This window comes from Ictidomys tridecemlineatus, chromosome 4 (assembly GCF_052094955.1).
Source record: "Ictidomys tridecemlineatus isolate mIctTri1 chromosome 4, mIctTri1.hap1, whole genome shotgun sequence".
Classification (NCBI taxonomy): Eukaryota; Metazoa; Chordata; class Mammalia; order Rodentia; family Sciuridae; genus Ictidomys; species Ictidomys tridecemlineatus.
The window spans coordinates 141,474,776-141,496,122 of record NC_135480.1 but is presented as its reverse complement, the minus strand read 5'-3'; the positions used below and the strand labels follow the sequence as shown (position 1 = coordinate 141,496,122).

Here is a 21,347-nt window from a genome sequence, read left to right as displayed (position 1 = left end):
TGTATACTAAATCAAAATATAATTTGATTTTTTTATAATTTACTAAATAAAAATCATTGTCCAATTTTGTCTCTTGAACATTATGTTAAGCTTACCTTTCTTTATTGGTTTTCAGGAATTCAAAAATAGTCCAGTAAAATAGTCCAGTAAACATATCAGGAAGCTTCCTAGAAAACCCTCACTGAAATGTTATTATATTCGTTGTGAGTGAATTTTACTAGTTGAACTTATAAGACAATGTTGGGGTTGGGGATGTGGCTCAAGCGGTAGCACGCTTGCCTGACATGCACGGGAGGCTGGGTTCGATCCTCAGCACCACATAAAAATAAAATAAAGATGTTGTGTCCACCGAAAAACTAAAAAATAAATATTAAAAATTCTCTCTCTCTCTCAAAATAAATAAATAAATAAACTAATAAATAAATAAAGGGGGGGGGAAGACAATGTTATTTTCTTTATTTCCAAGTTTCTCTCATCAACTGTTAGGATTTTGAAATCAGATTGAAACAAGCATGAATTGAGAATCGATTGTTCAACTCTGTAGTCAGTAGGAAGAAATTTCCCAGTAATGTAGAATTAGAACAGGAGCATTGCTAGTATCAGAAAAATGAAATCTTAAGATTATGGGGGGAGGCTGGGGATATGGCTCAAGTAGTAGTGCACTCGCCTGGCATACGTGAGGCACTGGGTTCGATCTTCAGCACCACATAAAAATAAAATAAAGATATTTTGTTCACCTAAAGCTAAAAAATAAATATTTTTTTTAAAAAAAGATTATGGGAGGAGAACTAGTTATTTGAATTTATTTCCAGAAAGTTAAATAATCAAGTGAACATATTGTCAAAGAGTAATAAGTACAGGATTATATGTTTGTGTGTTTTATTTTGAAAAATTAAATACTAAAATAGTCATATATGTGTATATATATGTATCTATATATATATAAAATGAAATCTTAAGATTATGGGAGGAGAAATAGTTATTTGAATTTATATACACACACATAATAAAAATAAAGTTCTTACCTTCCAATTCCAATATTTGAGTTCTTCTGAGGTCATTTTCTCTTCACTATTTGTTTTCTTGACTATGGTGCATTTAGTATACAATAAAAAATTACCGCGTAGATAATGTAAAGACTGGATTCATCTGTCTTATTCTAAAGAGATTAACAGACAATTAACTTAGTTGAATTCTAAACTCTATCTCATGCAATGGGCAGCAATTGAAATCTACATGCAATTTTTTCAGCCTTCCACTTGTTGCTTTATTCCAGCCCCCTCGAATTTTTCATCCCTTTATAGTTTAAGGGTCAATCAAGGATTTAAACAGGAGTTTATATGCAGATTTTGGACCTTCTTTCTTTGCAATACTCTCCTTCTAAGAATTTGTAGCCATTCTAGTTACCCCAAAACTCCATCCTATGATTCCTACAGCAACAAAACTACAGCTTTCTACCTGAATTTTATTCCCATTCCTGTGCTCCAGATTGGGGATTACCCTGAAACCACATAAGCACAAATTTCAGTGCTTTTCTTCTCTTCTGAGTATCAACTTTCCTCCAGCTTCTGTTTTTCCAATGTCTTCATATGATTTGTTTTTGAGGGGGGACTGGGGATTGAACTCAGGGCACTTGACCACTGAGCCACAACCCCAGCCCTATTTTGTATTTTATTTAGAGACAAGCTCTCACTGCTTTGCTTAATGCCTCACTTTTGCTGAAGCTGGCTTTGAACTCACGATACTCCTGTCTCAGCCTCCTGAGCTGCTGGGATTACAAGTGCCACTGAGCTGGCCATATGATTGTTTTTAAAATCTAGTTCAGAATTTGTAGTAATTATTTGTAGAAAGGTTAGCCCAATACTTTGTAACCTGCCATTAACACAAGCAATACTATCTAAGTATCATCAAACATCCATTGTTCTGCTTTTTTCCTGATTATCCCATGAATGACAGTAGCAATATAGCAACTTGAAAAATCATTTCAATTGAGAATACATGATAATTAAGATAATACTTTCTTTTCCCTATATCCAGGTTCGTGACAATAAAAAGTTAAGAGTAAATGCTGTTATTGCTCCCAAGAGTTCATATGCAGACAAAGCACCTTCAAGGTCTCTGAATGAACTAAAGTAAGTTGTGAAAATATTGTTACAACTAATTTGAATATTGAATAATCTTAAATATATTTTGATTATCTCCTTGTCACATAGTATGTTTGATGTAAGCTGTACTATTCTCTTGTAGAATATCTACTGAAGTCTAAAATATGGAAGAAGTTAGGCCCAGGAATATATCATGTGGCATAGTGTGTGATGAAGGTGATAATTTAAATCAGTGGAATAATACTGGACTGTTTAATGGAAAATGCTAAATATCTTTTATTAAAGATGCAAGATAAGAGTTGGTTAGGTATTGGGAAAATTAAATGGCAAATAATACAGAAATAATTTCCAGAAGGACTAAATGTAAATATTGCAGTAATGAACAATTATAAGTGAATATCTTAACTCTGGATATAAGTTGACATTCTAAATGTAAGAACAATAGAAGAAACAACAAAAGGATACTTTGTTTCTAATAAACTTAAACTTCTCTGACAAGTAAATAATACTAAGTGGTTTTAAAATGTTTTAAAAAAGAATTCCTATTCCATTGTTGAAATAATTTGTAGTTTTAACAATCAATTTTTAAATGTTCTTTTGAAAAATTAGTACTTTTCCTTTCAGACAATATGGATTTTTCTCCTATTTGCGAGAGTTATTTGATGCACCTGATCCTGTAATGAGTTACCTTTGTTGCCAGTATCATATTCATGAAGTTCCTGTGGGAACTGAAAGAACCAGGGAAAGAATTGAACGGGTAAGAAAAGTATTGAATCGTTACTGAAACATAGCTTCATTGAAACTTCTTAGTTTAAAATAAAGCAAGTCCAAGCACAGTGGCACACACCTCTAATTCCAGTGACTTGGGAGGCTGAGACAGGAGGATCACAAACTCAAGACTAGCCTTAACAATTTAGCAAGGTCCTAAGTAATTTAGTAAGACCCTGTCTCAAAAGAAAAGAGGCTTGGGGAGCATGTTGCCATATTAATACAGTATATAAACTTCTGGGAACCTAATTGCTATTTATAATACTGAGTTCATTTTATAACAGTCAGTATAGAAGTATTCTTCAGATCATTCATGATGGGTAATCATTCATTTGGGGCTCTGAATACTTCACTAATAGAAGATAGAAGTGAGTAATTGAACAGACACTTCACAGAAGAAGAAATATGATACTCAACAAATATATGAAAAAAAATGTTCAACATCACTAGCAATTAGAGAAATGCAAATTAAAACTACACTGAGATTTCATCTCACTCCAGTCAGAATGGCAGTTATCTAGAATATAAGTAACAATAAATGTTGGTAAGGATTTTGGAAAAGGTATACTCATACATTGCTAGGAGGACTGCAAATCAGTGCAACCACTATCACTATGGAAGGCACTGTTGGAGATTCTTCAGAAAACATGGAATGGAATCACTATTTGGCCCAGTTATCTCACTCCTTGGCATATGCCCAAAGGACTTAAAATCAGTATAGTATGGTGAAATGGTCACATCAGTGTTATAGCAGCTCAGTTCACAATATCTAAACTATGGAACGAACCTAGGTGCCTTTCAGTAGATGAATGGATAAAGAAAATGTGGTACATATACACAACGGAATACTACTTGACCATAAAGAAGAATGGAATTATGGCATTTGCCAGTGTATAAATGAAACTGGAGACTATCGTGCTAAATGAAATAAGACAGTCCCTAAAAACCAAAGGCCAAATTTCTCTCTGTTATGTGGATGCTGACTCAAAATAGGTGGTGGGGAGGGAGGAGTGGAGGTCCACCAAATTGAGTGGGGGAAGTGCGGGGAAAGAAAGGGAGTGGGAAAGGGAAAAACAGTAGAATGAATTTGGACATAACTTACCTTTGTCATATATGAATACATAACTATTGTAACTTCATATCATGTACAACCCACAAGAATGGGATATTATACTCCTTTTATGTCAAAATACATTCTACTGTCATGTATAACTAAAAAGAACAAATAAATAAAATGTATATAAAAAAAGAAGTGAGGGCCCTGGAAAAAAGTTAAAAAGAAAGAAATGAGAATCCTTAGATGGGTGCAGTGATGCATCTGTAATACCAGGATTGCTTGGGGGTCAAGGGTGAGGCAGGCAGATTACAAAATCAAGGCCAACCTGGGCAACTTAGTGAAACATTATCTAAAAATAAAATAAAGAACAGTGGTAGAGTTGTTACCTAGGATACATAAAGCTCTGAATTCAGTCCTCAGGACCACAAAAACAAAAAGAAGGAAAAAAGAAAAGGGCCCTTATCAACTCATTTCGCAAAAAAAGAGTGCTTGTACCAAATTGCCTGTATCTTTGGTTAAAATGACATATTTGTAGGATCACTTGGAAAATAAAAATTTAGAAATCTTTATATGGGGGTACCTCTCTTGTGTCTTAAGTCAGTGAGATTTAGAAAAGAGAACAATACCATCTATGTAGATGAAACGAATTTATGTCATAACTCCAAGAATAGGTAGAGCTATCTCTTGAAGTAAGGGTAGAAGTAGTAATTCCTTATTGATGGGGAAAGACAGTAGACTTTCATAGCTTTACTTTGCGGCAGAAAGGAGCAAAGATTGCATTTGGAAAATCTTTTGAATGATGCTTCAAAAGATTCACTTTTTTTTTTTACATAGTTCCTGGTTTATTCTTTTTTGTTGTTGTTCTAATTAGTTATACATGACATTAGAATGCATTTTGGCATATTGTATACAAATGGAGCATAAGTTCTTAGTCCTTTGGCTATACATGGTGCTGAGTCACTCCAGTAGTATAATCATACATACATGCATATAGGGTAATAATGTCTGTCTTATTCTACCATCCTTCCCAGCCCCACCTTTTGTTTAAGTCACAGTATTCAATTCCTGTAACTCACGTTAAAACAAAATTATTTCTTCTCTTACCCTTTCTTTTCAGATATATTTCATTCACCTTAATCTGTTTGGTATTTATATAAGTAATAATACTTTTTAAATTCTTGATTATATTGAATGTTTCTTATACTTGATTGTCTCAATGCCCAGCCTTGTGCTGTTGTGTAAAAATAATTTAAATTATGATGAGATAATTTTTAGACATGTATATGTACAATTAATCCATGTTAGGAAGTGCTTCAAGTACCTGGTAAAGCTATGATATTATCTTGGCTGTCTTTCACAATATACAAACTTTTATTGAGAAATTTTGTACCTTAGTTCTTCTGTTTGTTTCATGTCTAGAAATGGTTATAATGGCTGTATTTCTTCCTTGAATAAATTTTCTTTTTGTTTCATTTTTAGGTAATGGCAATAATAGCTATATTTCTTCCTTAGAATAAAAATATATTCTTTAGTGTATGTTTTATTGTCAAGTCTTAAATATATTAAGTTCTCTAACAGTGATTATACACTATTTATGGGATTGTTCTCCCACTAATTTCTAAGATTCACCTCTTTGGTTAATCTTAGAAGTCTACTCACTTTTTTAGTTTGAATGTCCTTTTTCTAGGAATGCCCTCCTTTCGTTATCTCTGTCAGTTAAAATCCCAGTTAAAACTCATTTTCATGAAACTTGCAAAGGCTAATCTCACCTGGACTGTATCTTATTGCAAATTTAGAATTTAGGATGACAGTTTATAACCCTGTTAACTAAGTGTACTTAAATGTGTCTTATCTGTTCACTTAAATTATAAATTTTTAGAAGGAAATAAGCCATAATAGCATTGTTATTAACCTTTAAAGATTTGGGTGAAAAATCCATCATAGCAGCCTACTCTTGATAAATATGTAAAAACAGATCTAATAATGTTTTTATGGGCAGAATGGTTATGCTTATGAACCTCCTTGTGTAAGTTCTTGAGAGAAAAGACCTCAAAAAAGGTGAAATAAAAGATTATATGTCTTTGAACAATACAGCCAAGGGAGGACATAGTAAATTACTTAATCAAAATAACAGTATAATATACTGGGCACCTAATTCCTCTGGTCTATTTTTTAGTGTAATAAAGCTCCAAATGTATAATTGGGAGAGAGTGGAAGTATAGCTGACTTTGCTAGTGCAATTTTTTCCTCACTCTTCCCTCATTTGGTTTTTCAAAATAATAACCTAAGTTGTATTATTCACCCTTTTAGAGATGTTATTGGATAGGATAAGGGGAAAAAAAGAAGAAGAAAGTATACCTAGTGTGTTTTGATCTTCCAGAATTTACTTAATATATGGTTTTAATTCTTTAGTCCTTTAAAACATGTCTTTCTATTAGATGCTCATGAATTCTTGTTTAACATTATAGGTAATACAAGAAACTCGATTAAAACAAATTTATACAGCAGAAGAAAAGTATGTGGTGAAAACTTCTTTTTATTCAAACAAACTTATTTCTAGTAACACATCCCTGAAAGTAGCCCAGTTTCTCACAGTCACAGTGGATCTAGAACAAAGAAGACACTTGGAAGAACAGCTAAAGGTTGGTTAATTGGATTTAATGGTTAGAAAAGAATATTAACTGGTTTTCTAATGCTTTAACTCGAACTTTTAAAAATATGTTGACAATTTTCAATATTCCCTAGGAAATTAAAAGAAAATTGCAAGCTGTGGATTTAGGATTAAATGCCTTACGTGAGACAAACAGGCATCTAGAACACAAAGACAATGAACTGAGACAAAAGAAGAAGGAGCTTCTTGAAAGAAAAACAAAAAAGAGACAACTGGAACAAAAAATTAGTTCCAAACTAGGAAGGTATCTTTTGGCCTTTTACAGGGAATGATGGGAGTCCCAAGCACTGCATGGGAAACTACTAATTAAACCCTGTGTCCAGGCATGGTAACGCACACCTGTGATCCCAGCTTCTCAAGAGGCTGAGACAAGAGGATCACAACTTCAGTGTGTTCTGGGCAACTTAGGAAAAACCGTATCTCAATATAAAAAAGGGGGGTTGAGAATTTAGCTCAGTGGTAGACTATACTTGGATTCAATCCCCAGTACCACAAACAAACAAACAAACAAAACCCCTGCAACAACACCACATTGCCACAAGCACATTTTATAGTAATTTCTCTCTGAAATTTTTTCTTATTCCTTAAACACAATTTTTAAACTTTTTTTATTATTAGTTGTTTAAAACATTACAAAGCTCTTGACATATCATATTTCATACATTTGATTCAAGCAGATTATGAACTCCCATTTTTACCCTGTATACATATTGCAGATTCACATCGGTTCCACATCCACTTTTTTACATACTGCCATACTAGTATATGTTGTATTCTGCTGCCCTTCCTATCCTCTACTATCTCCCTCCCCTCCCCTCTCCTCCTATCTTCTCTCTCTACCCCATCTACTGTAATTCATTTCTCTCTCTCGTTTTTTTCCCCCTTTCCCCTCACTTCCTCTTATATGTAATTTTGTATAACAATGAGGGTCTCCTTTCTTTACCATGCAGTTTCTCTTCTCTCTCTCTTTCCCATCCCCCTCTTGACCCTGTTTAATGGTGATCTTCTCATGCCCTTCCTCCCTATTCTGTTCTTAGTTGCTCTCCTTATATCAAAGATGACATTTGGCATTTGTCAAACATAATTATTGTCCATAGGGGAAAGGGAGGTGAATCTTAAATGCTGTGAATTTTTCTGTTCCAGTCCCTAAACCCATTTACATGGTTAAAATTAATGAGTCCCCTGAATAAATTTTATTTATATGGATTATATTATTGATCTTTACTGTATTAGGAATTAAAAACCCAGAATGTTGCTGGGCATGGTGACACACACCTATAACACCAGTAGCTTGGGAGGCTCAGGCAGGAAGATTGTAAGTTCAAAGCCAGCCTCAACAACTTAGTGAAGCCCTAAGCAACTCGGTGAGACCCTGTCTCTAAATAAAATAGAAAAAAGGGATGGGGATGGGGGCTCAGTGTTTAAGTGCCCCTGGATTCATCATTTCCTGGCACACACAAAAAGGTAATATGCCTTGGTTGCTTGAAGTAAGATACATCTATGTAGTCTAGCTTCTTAGAACATTTTTCAACTTTAAACCTCTTTGTTTTTTAACTTTTAGCTCTTCACTTCTGTTTGGTCGTTTGCAATATACTTAATCTTTACTGTGTGACTACTGTAGTAGATTCATTGTCTGAAACTAAATTTTCTCCTTATAAGATAATGTTGGATTTGGGGGGTAGGAGGCAATGAAGTGACTTTTTGGGTTCCTACCTTTATTTATTTTGGGATATACAGGGATGACCTGGTTAGTAGTCTCTCCCTGACTAGTCCCCTCTCCATTTAGTTCAGAATACTGTTGAAAAAATAAATAAATAAAACAACCAGAATGTCCATCCCAACATATTCTTAACTTGTACCATTTAAGCCACTCTGCAACACCCACTGAACTTGTTCATTCTTATTTATTATTGCTTCTATCCTTTCTTCTTTTTCTTTGTGGGTAGCATGGTATAATGCAAAGAGCATGAATTTTGATGTTAAATACATCTTACAACTTAATATCTGTGATTTTAGGTAATTTAAATTTTCTGAGCCTTAGTTTCTTCATCTTTAAAAAAGTATGGTTTTAACTTTTCATATTGTTATTGTCTTTTTTTTTTTTAATTGTGTTTTTTACCTACTGATCAGTTCTCTCGATGTAAGCTCCTTAAGGGAAAGGACTGTGTTTCATAAATAGTATTAATAACAACAGTAACAGCTTCTACTCTTTAGTCATTTATGGGCCAGACACTATATTAAATATGTCGAGTGTTGACCTTTTTTAATCTTCATATTCCTGTAAGGGAAATACTAGTATTATCTGCAATTTACAGATGACAAAACTGAAACTCATAAGAGTAACTTGTTCAGGTTTCCACTCTGCATGGATGAGTGGCACAAAGGATATTTGTAACCACCTATCTGGCTCCAGATCCTTTACCATACCATTAATATTATCAGACTATACTGGTAAAGAATAATTTATCTCAACAAATACTTTTTGATTTGATTGCATAAAACTATTTAATCTAGGAGCTAGCAGTTTATACTTTTGAATTGGATTGCTAAATATAGCACAGAAAACTGCAGGAGACTTAAGGCTTTGGTTCATTCCTTTTGTTTAACTTTTGATTTCTACATCATCATATGTGTCATACAGTTTAAAACTGATGGAACAGGATACTTGTAACCTTGAAGAGGAAGAGCGAAAAGCAACTACCAAAATCAGAGAAATAAACATTCAGAAAGCAAAACTTGTTACTGAATTAACAAACCTAGTAAAGGTAAGTCATTTTCTTAATTTTGAATAATTTTTAAAATAAATTATAGAGTTTGGTGTGGTGGCACATGCCTGTAATCCCAGTCATTTGGGAGGTTGGGGTAGAAGGATTGTGAGTTCAAAACCAGCCCCAGCAGCTTTAGTGAGGCCCTAAGCAACTTAATGAGAGCCTGTCTTTAAACAAAATATAAAAAGGGACTAGGGTTGTGTCTCAGTGGTTAAACACCCCTGGTTCAATCCTGGGTGCAAAATAATAATGATAATAACTGGTTAAAAAAAAAAAGTAAAACTTCAGAGTGCTTTATTGGAGGTAAGGTCTTAAGCAAAAACTTAAGTATTAGTAATTTAACTAAATTAGCTTAATTTAAATTAGATTTTCATCAGCCCTTTTTCTTATGTTTTGAAACAGGGTCCCACTAAGTTTCTTAAGGCCTTGCTAAGTTGCTGAGACTAACTTTGAACTTGAGATCCTTCTGCCTCAGCCTCCAGAGCCAGTGGGATTACAGGTGTGGGCTACCACACATGGCTAAAAAAATGTTGTTTTTTGTTTGTTCTTATGATTTATATTTTCATTTTAAAAAATAAAAACAATACCCTTAGGAAAAGAACTAAACTCAAGGATTTTTGTCCCTAGATTTGTACTACTTTGCACATAGAAAAAGTAGACTTAATTCTTCAGAATACTACCGTAATTTCAGAAAAGAACAAATTAGAATCAGATTATATGGCTGCGTCATCACAACTACGCATCACAGAGGTATGTTTTTACCTTTATTTTATATTTTGAGATTCCAGTCTCTGACTAGTTTAAAAACGTGTGTCATATGTTATTACTTGCAGTATGATGATATTTATGCTATTTAATTTATAAATTTAATACATCCTGCCAATTGAGAAAGTAATACTTTAAAGACTTAAAGGCTGTATAACCTCAGCAATTTAATCTTCTGTTAATATTTGGCTGTGAAGTGATAAATACTGAAATAGTGTGCATAGGGAAGAAAATGTGATACAGTACATTAACTTCAACCCAAAGAAGATCTGGCAACAAAGATGGTAGTTCTAGTTTATTATTATATAATTTTTAAATATGATCAAGAAAGGGTCAGAAGATCATATTTTACTTATTTAAAAATTATAATAATAAACTAGAACATTTTCTTTGTAATTGTTCAGGAGTAGGAAAAAGTAAGGTTAAAAGCTACAGATGAATTCTATTTAGGGCAGAGGGATGAGAGGGAAAAGGAATGGGCAAGGGATTAGCAAGGATGGTGGAGTGTGATAGATATCATTATCCAGAGTACATGTATGAAGACATGAATTGGTGTCAACATACTTTATATGTTTCAGAGATATGAAAATTTGTGCTGTATACGTGTAATACAAATTGTAATGCATTCCACTGTCATTTATTTTTTAAAAAAATTTTAAAAGCTACATTCATGTAAACAGATTTTATTTTTTTTCTCCTTTGGACTGTCTTCCAGTAAAATAAACAAAAAAATTTGAGAGGCAGATTTAGCAGAAGCAAAATGAAACAGTTGTATCTAACTGTGAGTTAGCAGTATAGCATTACAGAAAAATTATTCCAAATCACTTTGAGCATAGCAGTTTGAGTCTAAATACCTAAAGAAAAAGAAAAAAATATTTTAAAAAAATGTTTTCAGGGTTTATATATATATATATATATAGTTAATAACAGTATTTGGAACATTATCTTGAAAATGTTATAGGGTAAAGCAAATAAGTATTATGTTAATGTCATTAGAATTTTCAGCATAGAATTTTATATTAGATGTAAAATAAAGAAGATGAAGTAATAAAACTTGAAAGGTGTTTATTTGAATTGGAAGTATTAAAAAAGGCTATAATGTATTTTTTCTGAAAAAAAGGAAAAATAATTTTTTCACTCTGTTTACTGAAATGACTTAGATTATGACCTCTAAATATTATTTTCTACTAAAATGACTCATTGGAGAAGTGACTGATTCTGATTTCCAGGCCCAGGAAAAATATATATAAAGTAACCCTAGATCATCTTGTCATATGGGAAAGTAAGAAAGTAATAAAAGACAACTTGATTGTTAACAGATCTCAGTAACCTACATGAAGACTCTCCTATTGATCCCTAATGAAGGGATCCTACATGAAAACACAAATGTCTAAATCCACAAATTCATGATACTGAAAAAATAGTATTGGTCACTTTGTGTGACATTTAGGCAACCAACTTATTATATTGAAAAATGATAAAGAGAATTTAAGCATTTATCCTACATTTCTTATGTTAACTATTGTTTTTGATAAATAAATGAGAGAGGAATTTTGCTTTACAAAAATAATCTGATGAATGAAAAAGGAATTACAGGATTAGTATATCACCACTTTGCAGCTGCTAATGAATCAGTATGTCACATTAGCTAATACTCAAAAAGCCACATATTTTATATACTCATAAAAGGGTATGCTGTCTCCTGTAGAATAATCTTGTGAAATAATCAAATTCCAGTCTTCATAATCCCTGATAGCAGGGTTTCTCAGCCTTAGCACTATTGACATTTTGAACTGAATAATTCTTTTTGTGAGAGGTTTTCTTATGCATTATAGAATGTTTAGCAGCACTCTGGCTTCTGCCAACCAGGTGATAGTAGTAATACACACATTAGTAGTGATAATCAAAAATGTCTCAAGACATTGCCAGATTTACTCTGGGTAGTAAAATTGCCCCTCAGTAGAGAACCACTGATCTAAAATTCCCAGTTTTCAGGAACTGTAAGAAGCAAGAAATACATTAAATGACACAATGCAAAATAGCAAAGTCCAAAATATAGAGGACCCCATAGGACAAATGGTTTACTTAAATGCTTTTTATTAGGGGCTGAGGCTGTAGCTCAGGTGTAACGCTTGCCTAGTACATGTGAGGTGCTGGGTTTGATCCTCAGCACCACATAAAAATAAAAACAAATAAAGTTAAAAAAAAAACTCCTGAAGCTTAAAAAAAAAAAAAAACTTTCTAATAGAAATACAATGTAAGATGTTATGTGTAATTATACTCTTTCTAATGGCCAAATTTTAGAAAGTAAAAAGAAATAGATTAAATTAGTTATAAAAGTATATTTGGTTTTATAGAAAATTTATTAATTACCTGTTCTATATCTCCTTGTCATACTAAGTCTTCAAAATAATTGATTTTATGCTTAATACATCTCAAGTCAGATGATAATTTTCATCAAAAATATTTTATCTGAATTTGTATTTAATAAAACTTAACAATTGCAAAAGTTGGTTTTTACACCCAAGTTGCTCTAAACATGTCTGATAGCTGGAACAAAAGTCAGTTGCTAATTTAAATTAAAATTTTTAAATTCAGCTCCTCAGTATAACATTAGTTACATTTTAAGTGCTTTTTGATGCCTATTTTATTGAACAGTGCAGTTTCTAAAATAAGTTTCAAGGACAAAAGTAAACTAAGTTTAAGAGGACTTAAAAACCATGTTAACCCAAAGTTAACTAAAAGTAATGTGTGGACCTAATTTTAATCTTGAGTTGAATAGATCAACTATAAAAACAATTCAGAAGAATATGAATACTGACTCAGTGTTTGATGCTAAAATTATTGATGGTGTTTTAAGTTTGATAATGGTATTATGGTTGTGGAGTTTTAAAAAGTTTATCTTCTAGACATACATTGCTGTAATATTTATAGGAGAAATTGGAAGATATATGAGATCACTTAAAACAGTCTAGAGAGGGGTTCATGTAGGAAAGGAGTATTGGTCATGGATTGAGAATTGTAGAAACTAAATGCTAAGTACATGAAGGTTTATTATACTATTATCTACATTTATATGTTTAAAATTTTTCATAGTAAAAAGATAAAGCTTGGGGCTGGGGTTATGGCTCAGTGGTAGAGTGCTCGCCTAGCGCGTATGAGGCCCTGGATTCAATCCTCAGCACCACATAAAAAAAGTATTGACCACTACAACTAAAAAATAAATATTAAAAAAAAAGATAAAGCTTCCATTTTTGGTCATGCTGAAATAACAGGGAGCATGATATTTACCCTCTCACTATAAGCCACTAAAAAATATGACAAAATATATGAAGCAGTTGTTGGCAGCAAAGGACATTGATTATAAAAGAAGGGGGGAAAACAAGTTGAGCCCTGTGATTGCTGCAGTTTATGACCAAAGGGCAGCAAAGGAGAACTTAATGTGAGAGATACATAGCTCTACAGATACTACAGACATTAGTGGATATTAAGAGATATGATCAACAACTTTGTGTCAAAATCTTTGACAAATTAGATAAAAGGACAAATTCCTTAAAAGTCACAAAACTACTACACTTGTCTCAAGAAGAAATAAATAACTATTGTAGCCCTATATATTACAAGATTGAATTTGTAGTTAAAAACATTCCCACAAAGAAAATGCAGGTCCCAGACTCTTCACTCGTGAATTCTTTCCGTTCATTTAAAGAAAGAATTAATCTTTGTTCTATCTCAAGTCCTACAGAAGGTTAAGAAAAAGGAATACTTCTTGACACATTGTATGAGACCAGCATTATGGGATATAAAAACCAGATAAAAACAATACCTCTCATGAACACAGTTGCATAATTTTTTTTTCTTTCTTTCTTAAGCCTTTTTTTCCTATCTGGGTGCAATGGAACATGCCTGTAATGCCAGCAGCTGTGGAGCATGAGGCAGGGGGAACACAAGTTTAAATTCAGCCTCAGCATTTTGTGAGGCTCTTAAGCAACTTAGTGAGACCTATCTTAAAAAAAAAAAAAATAATAATTTTCTGGAGCAGTTTTGAGTTCATAGCAAAACTGAGTGGAAGCTACAGAGATTTCTCATATGCTACTGTCCCCATACTTGCACAGCCCCATCAATTATTTTTCTCCCCTATCACAGTAGTATATTTGTTATAGTTGATGAATTTACATTGACACATCATAATTATCCAGTCTGTAGTTTTGTTAGGGTTCACTTGTTGAATGTATACACTCTGTGGGTTTAGACAAATGTATAATGGCATACATCTACCATTAATAGCATCACAAAGAATATTTCCACTGCCCTAAAAAAATCCTCCATCCTCTACAGATGTAGAAATTTTTAATAAAATGTTAACGAATCAAGTCCAACAGTATAACAAAAGGATAATACATCTTAACTGGGTTTTATCCCAGATATACAAGGTTGCTTTAACATTTGGAAATTCATTGGCGTAAGTCATTGTATTAACAGAAAAAAACAGATTATGTTCTCTTTTATGCAGAAGAAATATTTGATAGAAACCAGTATTCTTTCATGATAAAATATTTCTGCATCAGGAAAAGAAGAAAACTTCCTCAGTCTGATAAAGAACATCTACAAAATCTTAACTCATACTATACTCAATGATAAAAGACTATTTACTTTCCTCTTAGAATTTGGAACAAGGAAAGTATCCATACAAACCACTCTTCTTCCACATTGTACTAGAGGGTCTAACCAATACAGTAAAGTAAAAAAAGAAATAAAAGACAAATCAACTGAAAAAAAAAAGAAACCTAGTGATTTCAGACAGATGTGATCATCTCTGGAAAATTTGAGGAATCTCTAAAAATGCTACTAAAACTAACAGTAAATTTAATTCATCAGGATGAGTTGTGGCTTCGTCTATTAGAAATGAACAATTGGAAATTGAAATCCTCCTCATCCCTGGTACTAGGTGCCTTATCACTGAGCTATATCCCCAGTTCTTTTTATTTTTTTTTATTTTGAGACAGGAACTTGCTCAGTTGCTTAAGGCCTCAGCCTCTTGAATTGCTAGGATTACAGGTGGGAGCCACCTAGCTTGGGAATTAAAATTTAAAAGCAGTATTGTTATAATAACACCAAAAATACAAAATATTTGAGAATATATTTACAAGGCTCTTATACTGAAAGCTACAAAACTTTAATGAGAAGTTTTTCCTAAGAGAAATTAAATACATTGTTTCCTGGATCAGAGATTCAGATTTTGTTAAAAATATCAATTTTTCTTCAAGTCTATAGATTAAATAAAATTCCCAGAAAGTTTTTAGGAGAAGTTGACAAATAGTTCCTAATTACAATGAGTTTAGAAAAATGAAAACAGCTCTAAAGAAAGGAACAATTTTCATCCTAGCAGCCTGGGAGGCTAAGGTAGGAGGATCACGAGTTCAAAGCCAGACTCAACAATAGCAAGACACTAAGCAACTCAGTGAGACCCTGTCTCTAAAGAAAATATAATATAGGGCTGGGGATGAAGCTCAGTGGTCAAGTGCCCGAGAGTTCAACCTCTGGTACCCACCCCACCCCCAAGAAAAAGAACAATTTGCGGGATTCACATTTAAGGCTTTTAAAGTTACAGTAATCAAGATAACATTTTTGTAAATATATATATATATATTTTAAAATATATATATTTTAATGGAACGGAATTAGATTCACATATTCAATTGAAAAAATAATTCTTTCTGACAAATTGGGCTAGAACAATTGAGTCATGTGAAAAATGAACCACAATCTTTAGCTCATCCCATATACAAATAGATCACAGACTTAAATGTAAACTAAAGCTGCAAAATGTCTTGATTTTAATAGAAGAGAAAAAATCCCAGTGACCTTGGAATTTACAAAGATTGCTTAAATAGAGTATAAGGACAAATTATAAAAGAAAAAGAATCATATTTCATCAAAATTAAAACTTTTGCTCTTTTTTAAATGCAAGCCACAAATTGGGAGAATATATTTGCAAAACATACACCTTGTATCTAGACCAAGGACACTTATACCTTTGGGCCAAATCCAGCTAAAAGTCATATTTTTGTTAAATTCCTGTGAGTTAAGAATAGTTTTTACATTTTGCAAAGAATTTTTTCTTTTAAAAAGAAGAATATATGACGGAGACTTTATGAAGCCCTCGAAGCATAAAATATTTTCCTTATTAGTCAAAAAGACCAAAGTGCTGGTGAGAAATTAGAGCAACTAGAACTCCCCTACTGCTGGTAGGAATTTAAATTGTGTGACCATTTGGAAAATTATTTGGAATAAGAGGTAAAAACTAGAAACAAATGCCCAGAAGTTGTTGAATGACAAAACAAATTATATATGCACACAAGGGACTATTTCTCAGCCACAAAAAGAAATGAAGCATTTATATAATATGAAGATGTCACATATGCTCATTGAAAGAAGCCAGACCAAAAAACATTATGAACTATATGATTTTGTTTATAAAATTCTGCAAAATACAGAATGCTTAGCAACAGAAGGCATGGTTGCCTGGGAAGGGGTATAGTGGGATGGATTACAGAGGGGCAGCACTTTTGAGGGTGGTAGATGTGGTATTATCTTGACGGTGGTGGTGGTTTTATTGTTGTATGTATTTGTCAGAACTCATCAAGTTGTACAGTAAACATATGTAGTTTATATAAAGTTCATTAGTCCCAAAAGTCAGTAAAAAAATGAAATTTTTAAAGAAAAAATAGTTTTTGTTATATCAAAGTAAGCCATAGTGCTAATTTTTTGTGGAAAGCATATTTAGAATATAGGCTTTAGGAAGTTTTAGACAGAACTGCACAGGAGAATGGAAATATTAAATTAGAATCAATTAATAGCTTCCTTATTGTGAAGCTAGCTTCTTCAAATCCTCTCCTAGAAAGGGGGAAAGTGTGTGTGTGTGCTAGCAGATAAACAAGTAAAAGCATGCAGGTATAAATATACCTAGTCAAACAGAGACAGGGAAGACAGCCTTTTCCACAATGAAAGGAACGCAAAAGGAATAATAGTATTCATTCTAAATAAGCAAAATGGATGCAGTAGTTCAGAACCACCTCATTTCTTATGGCCTTGTCGGAAGGTCATCTGAGGTCTTTTGTTCTTTTGGTTAATAATTGTAGAGTCCATGCTGAAAGTTACTTCATTGATTGAACCTATGAAGGTAGCTGTTCAATATAGGAAATAATATTTTGAAGAGATTTCATGAAAAACTTGACCAATTATGTAGATACTGCATGGAGTTCTAAATCTAGTCATTATTCAATATTAGATCCTGGTGCCTGAAGTTTTATTTTTAAATCATTGTTAATGAGACCTAACAGATTTATGTCTGTTTATGGAAATACTGTGAAATCATAATGGCTTTGGAGTTAGCACACTTCTAAACTTGACATAGTGAAGCTATTCCAGTAGCCTTAGTTCAGATAAGATTAGGTACAAATTGACAGGAGTATTCTGTTATGATTTATTTTATTAGTAGTAACAGAAAGTAGTATTGATTGTTGTGTTTCTGGAAATTAGAGAAATTTCTTGGGAGCTTTTGTTTTCAATCTTTGAATTGCTAATTAATTCTTTACAAAGACAGACATGTTATACTGTCTAGAGAAATAACCTCTGATTAGCTGCTTATCCCTTTAGGTTTTGTTACTTGTGAACAATACCCACTCAGTTCTCAAAGCTATGATGGAAATTGGTTTCATCTATATAGATGGTCTTGGCCTCTTTTCTAAACCTCTTTTACTAAGACACAAGAGGTACACCCACATGAAGAGTTCTGGTTTTTATTTTCCCAAATGATCTCTGTAATTTGATGTCATTGTTATCTAAAGACACAGCCGACTTGGTATAACCTCTCACTTTTGCAAAATGGACTTGTAAGGGCCCTCATTTGGTCATTTCATTCGTGTGTGTGTGTGTGTGTGTGTGTGTGTGTGTGTGTGTGTTGCTAGGGATTGAACCCAGGCCTTTTACTTTCAGGCAGGGTTTCTGTAAATTGCCCATCCTGGCCTCGGATTTGCCATTTTCCTGCCTCTTAGCCTCCTGAGTTGCTGGGATTACAGGATTACATCACCATACCAGCATTTTAAATAATCAAGAATTCCCTCTCACATCTGTGTGGGGCAGTGGGTATGGGGTTCTCCTGGGTGCAGTGGGCTGGCTGAGAAATAAAAGCTAAGAGAAATAAAACAGCAACTACTACTGTTTACCACAGAACACAGAAAGTAGTTTCAAAAGCAGGGGCAGGACGGACAAGCTGATCAGATGGATGGAGCTTCAGACAGTATATTTTATTTATATTAGGAAACATCAAAGACCTTCCATTGAATGTTCTTTACCATAATAGGATAAAGGTGGGGTGTTCAGTTCCTAACAGGATATGCCCATCCCCTGTACTACTATGAGGGACCTTCCTAGCAGAGCGGAGGGGAAGATCACGTTCATTGGGCAATCTGTTGCCGGTGGGAGAACCATGGAAAGTTCCCAATGCTAGGCCCATCTCTTGTGACTTCCATGCTGAGAGAAAGTCCTCATATTTCAGGGATAGCATCCCCAAAGAATGATAAGCAATCTGCGACTGTGGTCCTCTAAACTTCTCTGATGCTGGATACCCTTAACTGTCCACACCCCACCTGATAGAGAACAAGGACTTTGGATTACTTCCCCCAATTTCACCCTCTTCCAGCAGGAAGAGCAGCTTGGAGATGTTGTCGCCCTTTTTTTCCTTAGAAATGGAGTGTACTGTACGGTGGAGAAATCTAACAGTGGTCCACTTTGCTCTGAATGTAGCCCTTGCTTCTCTGCCACTGCAGCTTATTTTTAAAATGGACTTGTTTCTTTCTCTTCCCTGTCTCCCTGCTCCTCCCTAATCTCTTCCAGTCTCAGGAGAAACAGGATTACCTTTCTTCCCCATTTTAGGCAGAGTTGTATGTCCTTGAGTACACACCCACCATAAGAACAAAGTCTCCAAGATTTGGGGGATGGTACCAGAAGATATCAGAAATGTCTGTCTCCCAAATTAACAAGTGAATTACAACTCCAACAGAGAACATGAGGAATGTAGCCTTTGAATCAACTCTTTAAAAGCCCACTGTTCCTGCTCATGGGCAGAATCACAGCCTCTGGACAGGAGTCCCCTATTTCTCTTTTGCTAGCAAAGCAGTAAAACTTTTTTCCGTTTTCTCAAAAAGAAAAACAGTATATAAGTATATTTAAGTAGCTTTGGCTTTCTCTTTTACTTGTTCTTTTTTCTTCTCATGTTTGCTGCCATTTACCTATATATGCTTTAATCTGTCTTGTCTGTTCATCTTGCTATGCAATTCACTTAAACCAAGGAAAACCCTTTTTTCCCCCTACTTGTCCCTTTGAACACATGACCTATCCCTCTGAGGAACCATTACTAACAATTCTGATTTTATCCTTTGCTTTAATAAGGAAATAAATTTGCAAAAGAAAACTGACATAGTAAGGATGCTGAGGGGAAATAGAGGTTGTTTGTTAACCCTCATGGGGTTGATACTTATGCAGATTTTGGAAGGCAAAAAGGGCAGCAGAGTTCCTGACCAATAGAACATTCCCAGGGAAAGGCATATAATTGTGAGCCCCTCTTTGATAGTGTCACCACTATCTTGAATACTTATAGGACAGATGCTAAGCTAGGATAAGTGTGAATACAGATACAGTGATGGACAGTTGTTTTTTTTTTTTAAACTTTGGGCAGATTTCCTAAGAGTCCAAGCTTAATCTTTGTCTATAGCCATACATATAATATCTGACTACTTCAGGGATATGATATTCAGTTCATTTATATATTTATTTAGGTATGCATGACAGTAGAGTGTATTTTGACATATTTAGGTATGCATGACAGTAGAGTGTATTTTGACATGGAATATAACTTATTTCCAATAAGGATCCCATTTTTCTGGTTGTATGGATGTGGAGTTACACTAGTTGTGTACTCATGTATGAACATAGGAAAATTATGTCAGATTCATTCTACTGTCTTTCCTGTTTCTATCTCCCTTCCCTTTTTTCCCCTTTGTCTAATTCAATGAACTTTTATTTTCTGCCCCCTATTGTGTGTTAGCATCCATGCATCAGAGAGAATATTTGGTCTTTGGTTTTTAGGGGATTGTCTTATTTCCTTTGGCCTAATGATCTCCATTTTCATCCATTTACCTTTTTTCTTTAGGGCTAAGTAATATTCCATTGTGTACATACGCCACATTTTCTTATCCATTCATCTGTTGAAGTGTACCAAGGCTGTGTGACAAGGTGCTTAGTGTGCTGCCTAGCATGAAACTAGTGTTTGTTTAGAAAGTATAGGTTTATATCAGTATTGATATTAAGTTATAAGAATTAGAAATTGAAGCCAGGCACAGAGCCTCACAACTGTAAATCCCAGCAATTCAGGAGGCCGAAGCAGGGGGATCATGAGTTCAGAGCCAACCTCAGCAACTCGTCAAGGCTATAAGCAACTCAGTGAAACCCTGCCTCTAAATAAAATATAAAAAATGGCTGGGGATGTGACTTAAGCACACCTAGATTCCATCCCCCCACCCCCAAAAAAGAATTAGAAGTTGTTTATTTATTCCTCTTAATACTAAATGTAGGAATTCTGTGCTATCCGTTTAATCTCTTTTCTGCCTACCTGCAAATCACTTCCCTGCAAAGTAGAACTGAATGACACATATTTTTTACTTACATGAGATACATATAACTTTGAAGAGTAAATATCAGTTGTTTTACAGTTTTGAGTATTTCTAATCTGAAGCGTTTGAGATTTCAGGTTTTCACAGTTTGGGAATAATTGCTTATACATACTGAGTTCTCTTAGGGATGAGACCCAAGTTTAAATAAAAAATTCATTTATGTTTCATGAATACTTCATATACATAATATATGTCTAATACACCTGAATTGACTATGACTGATCATAAGAAATGTGGAATTTTCTACCTATGGTGTTAGCCCTTAAAAAGTTTCAGATTTTAGAAACCAGGCATGGTGGTGCACTCCTGTAATCCCAGAGGCTTGGGAGGCTGAGACAGCTGATTTGCGAGTTTAAAGCAAGCCTCAGCAACTGCGAGGCACTGTGCAACTCAGTGAGACCCTGTCTCTAAATAAACTACAAAATAGGGCTGGGATGTGGCTCATTGATCGAATGCCCCTGAGTTCAATCCTTGATACCA

At 33.9% G+C, this 21,347-nt stretch overlaps 1 protein-coding gene across 3 annotated transcripts in view; it reads left to right on the top strand.

Moving 5' to 3' along the window:
* The window catches only part of Smc5 (structural maintenance of chromosomes 5), a 94,665-nt gene that overhangs the window by 58,804 nt on the left and 14,514 nt on the right, over positions 1 to 21,347 (top strand). For all 3 annotated transcript variants that reach the window (XR_005733912.2, XM_040285677.2, XM_005324097.4), the window contains exons 12-17: positions 2,038 to 2,132; positions 2,730 to 2,862; positions 6,399 to 6,572; positions 6,676 to 6,845; positions 9,243 to 9,366; positions 9,997 to 10,119. Coding sequence is in view for 2 of the 3 variants with exons in the window: in XM_040285677.2 (XP_040141611.1) it covers positions 2,038 to 2,132; positions 2,730 to 2,862; positions 6,399 to 6,572; positions 6,676 to 6,845; positions 9,243 to 9,366; positions 9,997 to 10,119 (819 nt within the window). In the remaining variant the exon portion in view is untranslated. The remainder of the gene's footprint in view (positions 1 to 2,037; positions 2,133 to 2,729; positions 2,863 to 6,398; positions 6,573 to 6,675; positions 6,846 to 9,242; positions 9,367 to 9,996; positions 10,120 to 21,347) is intronic.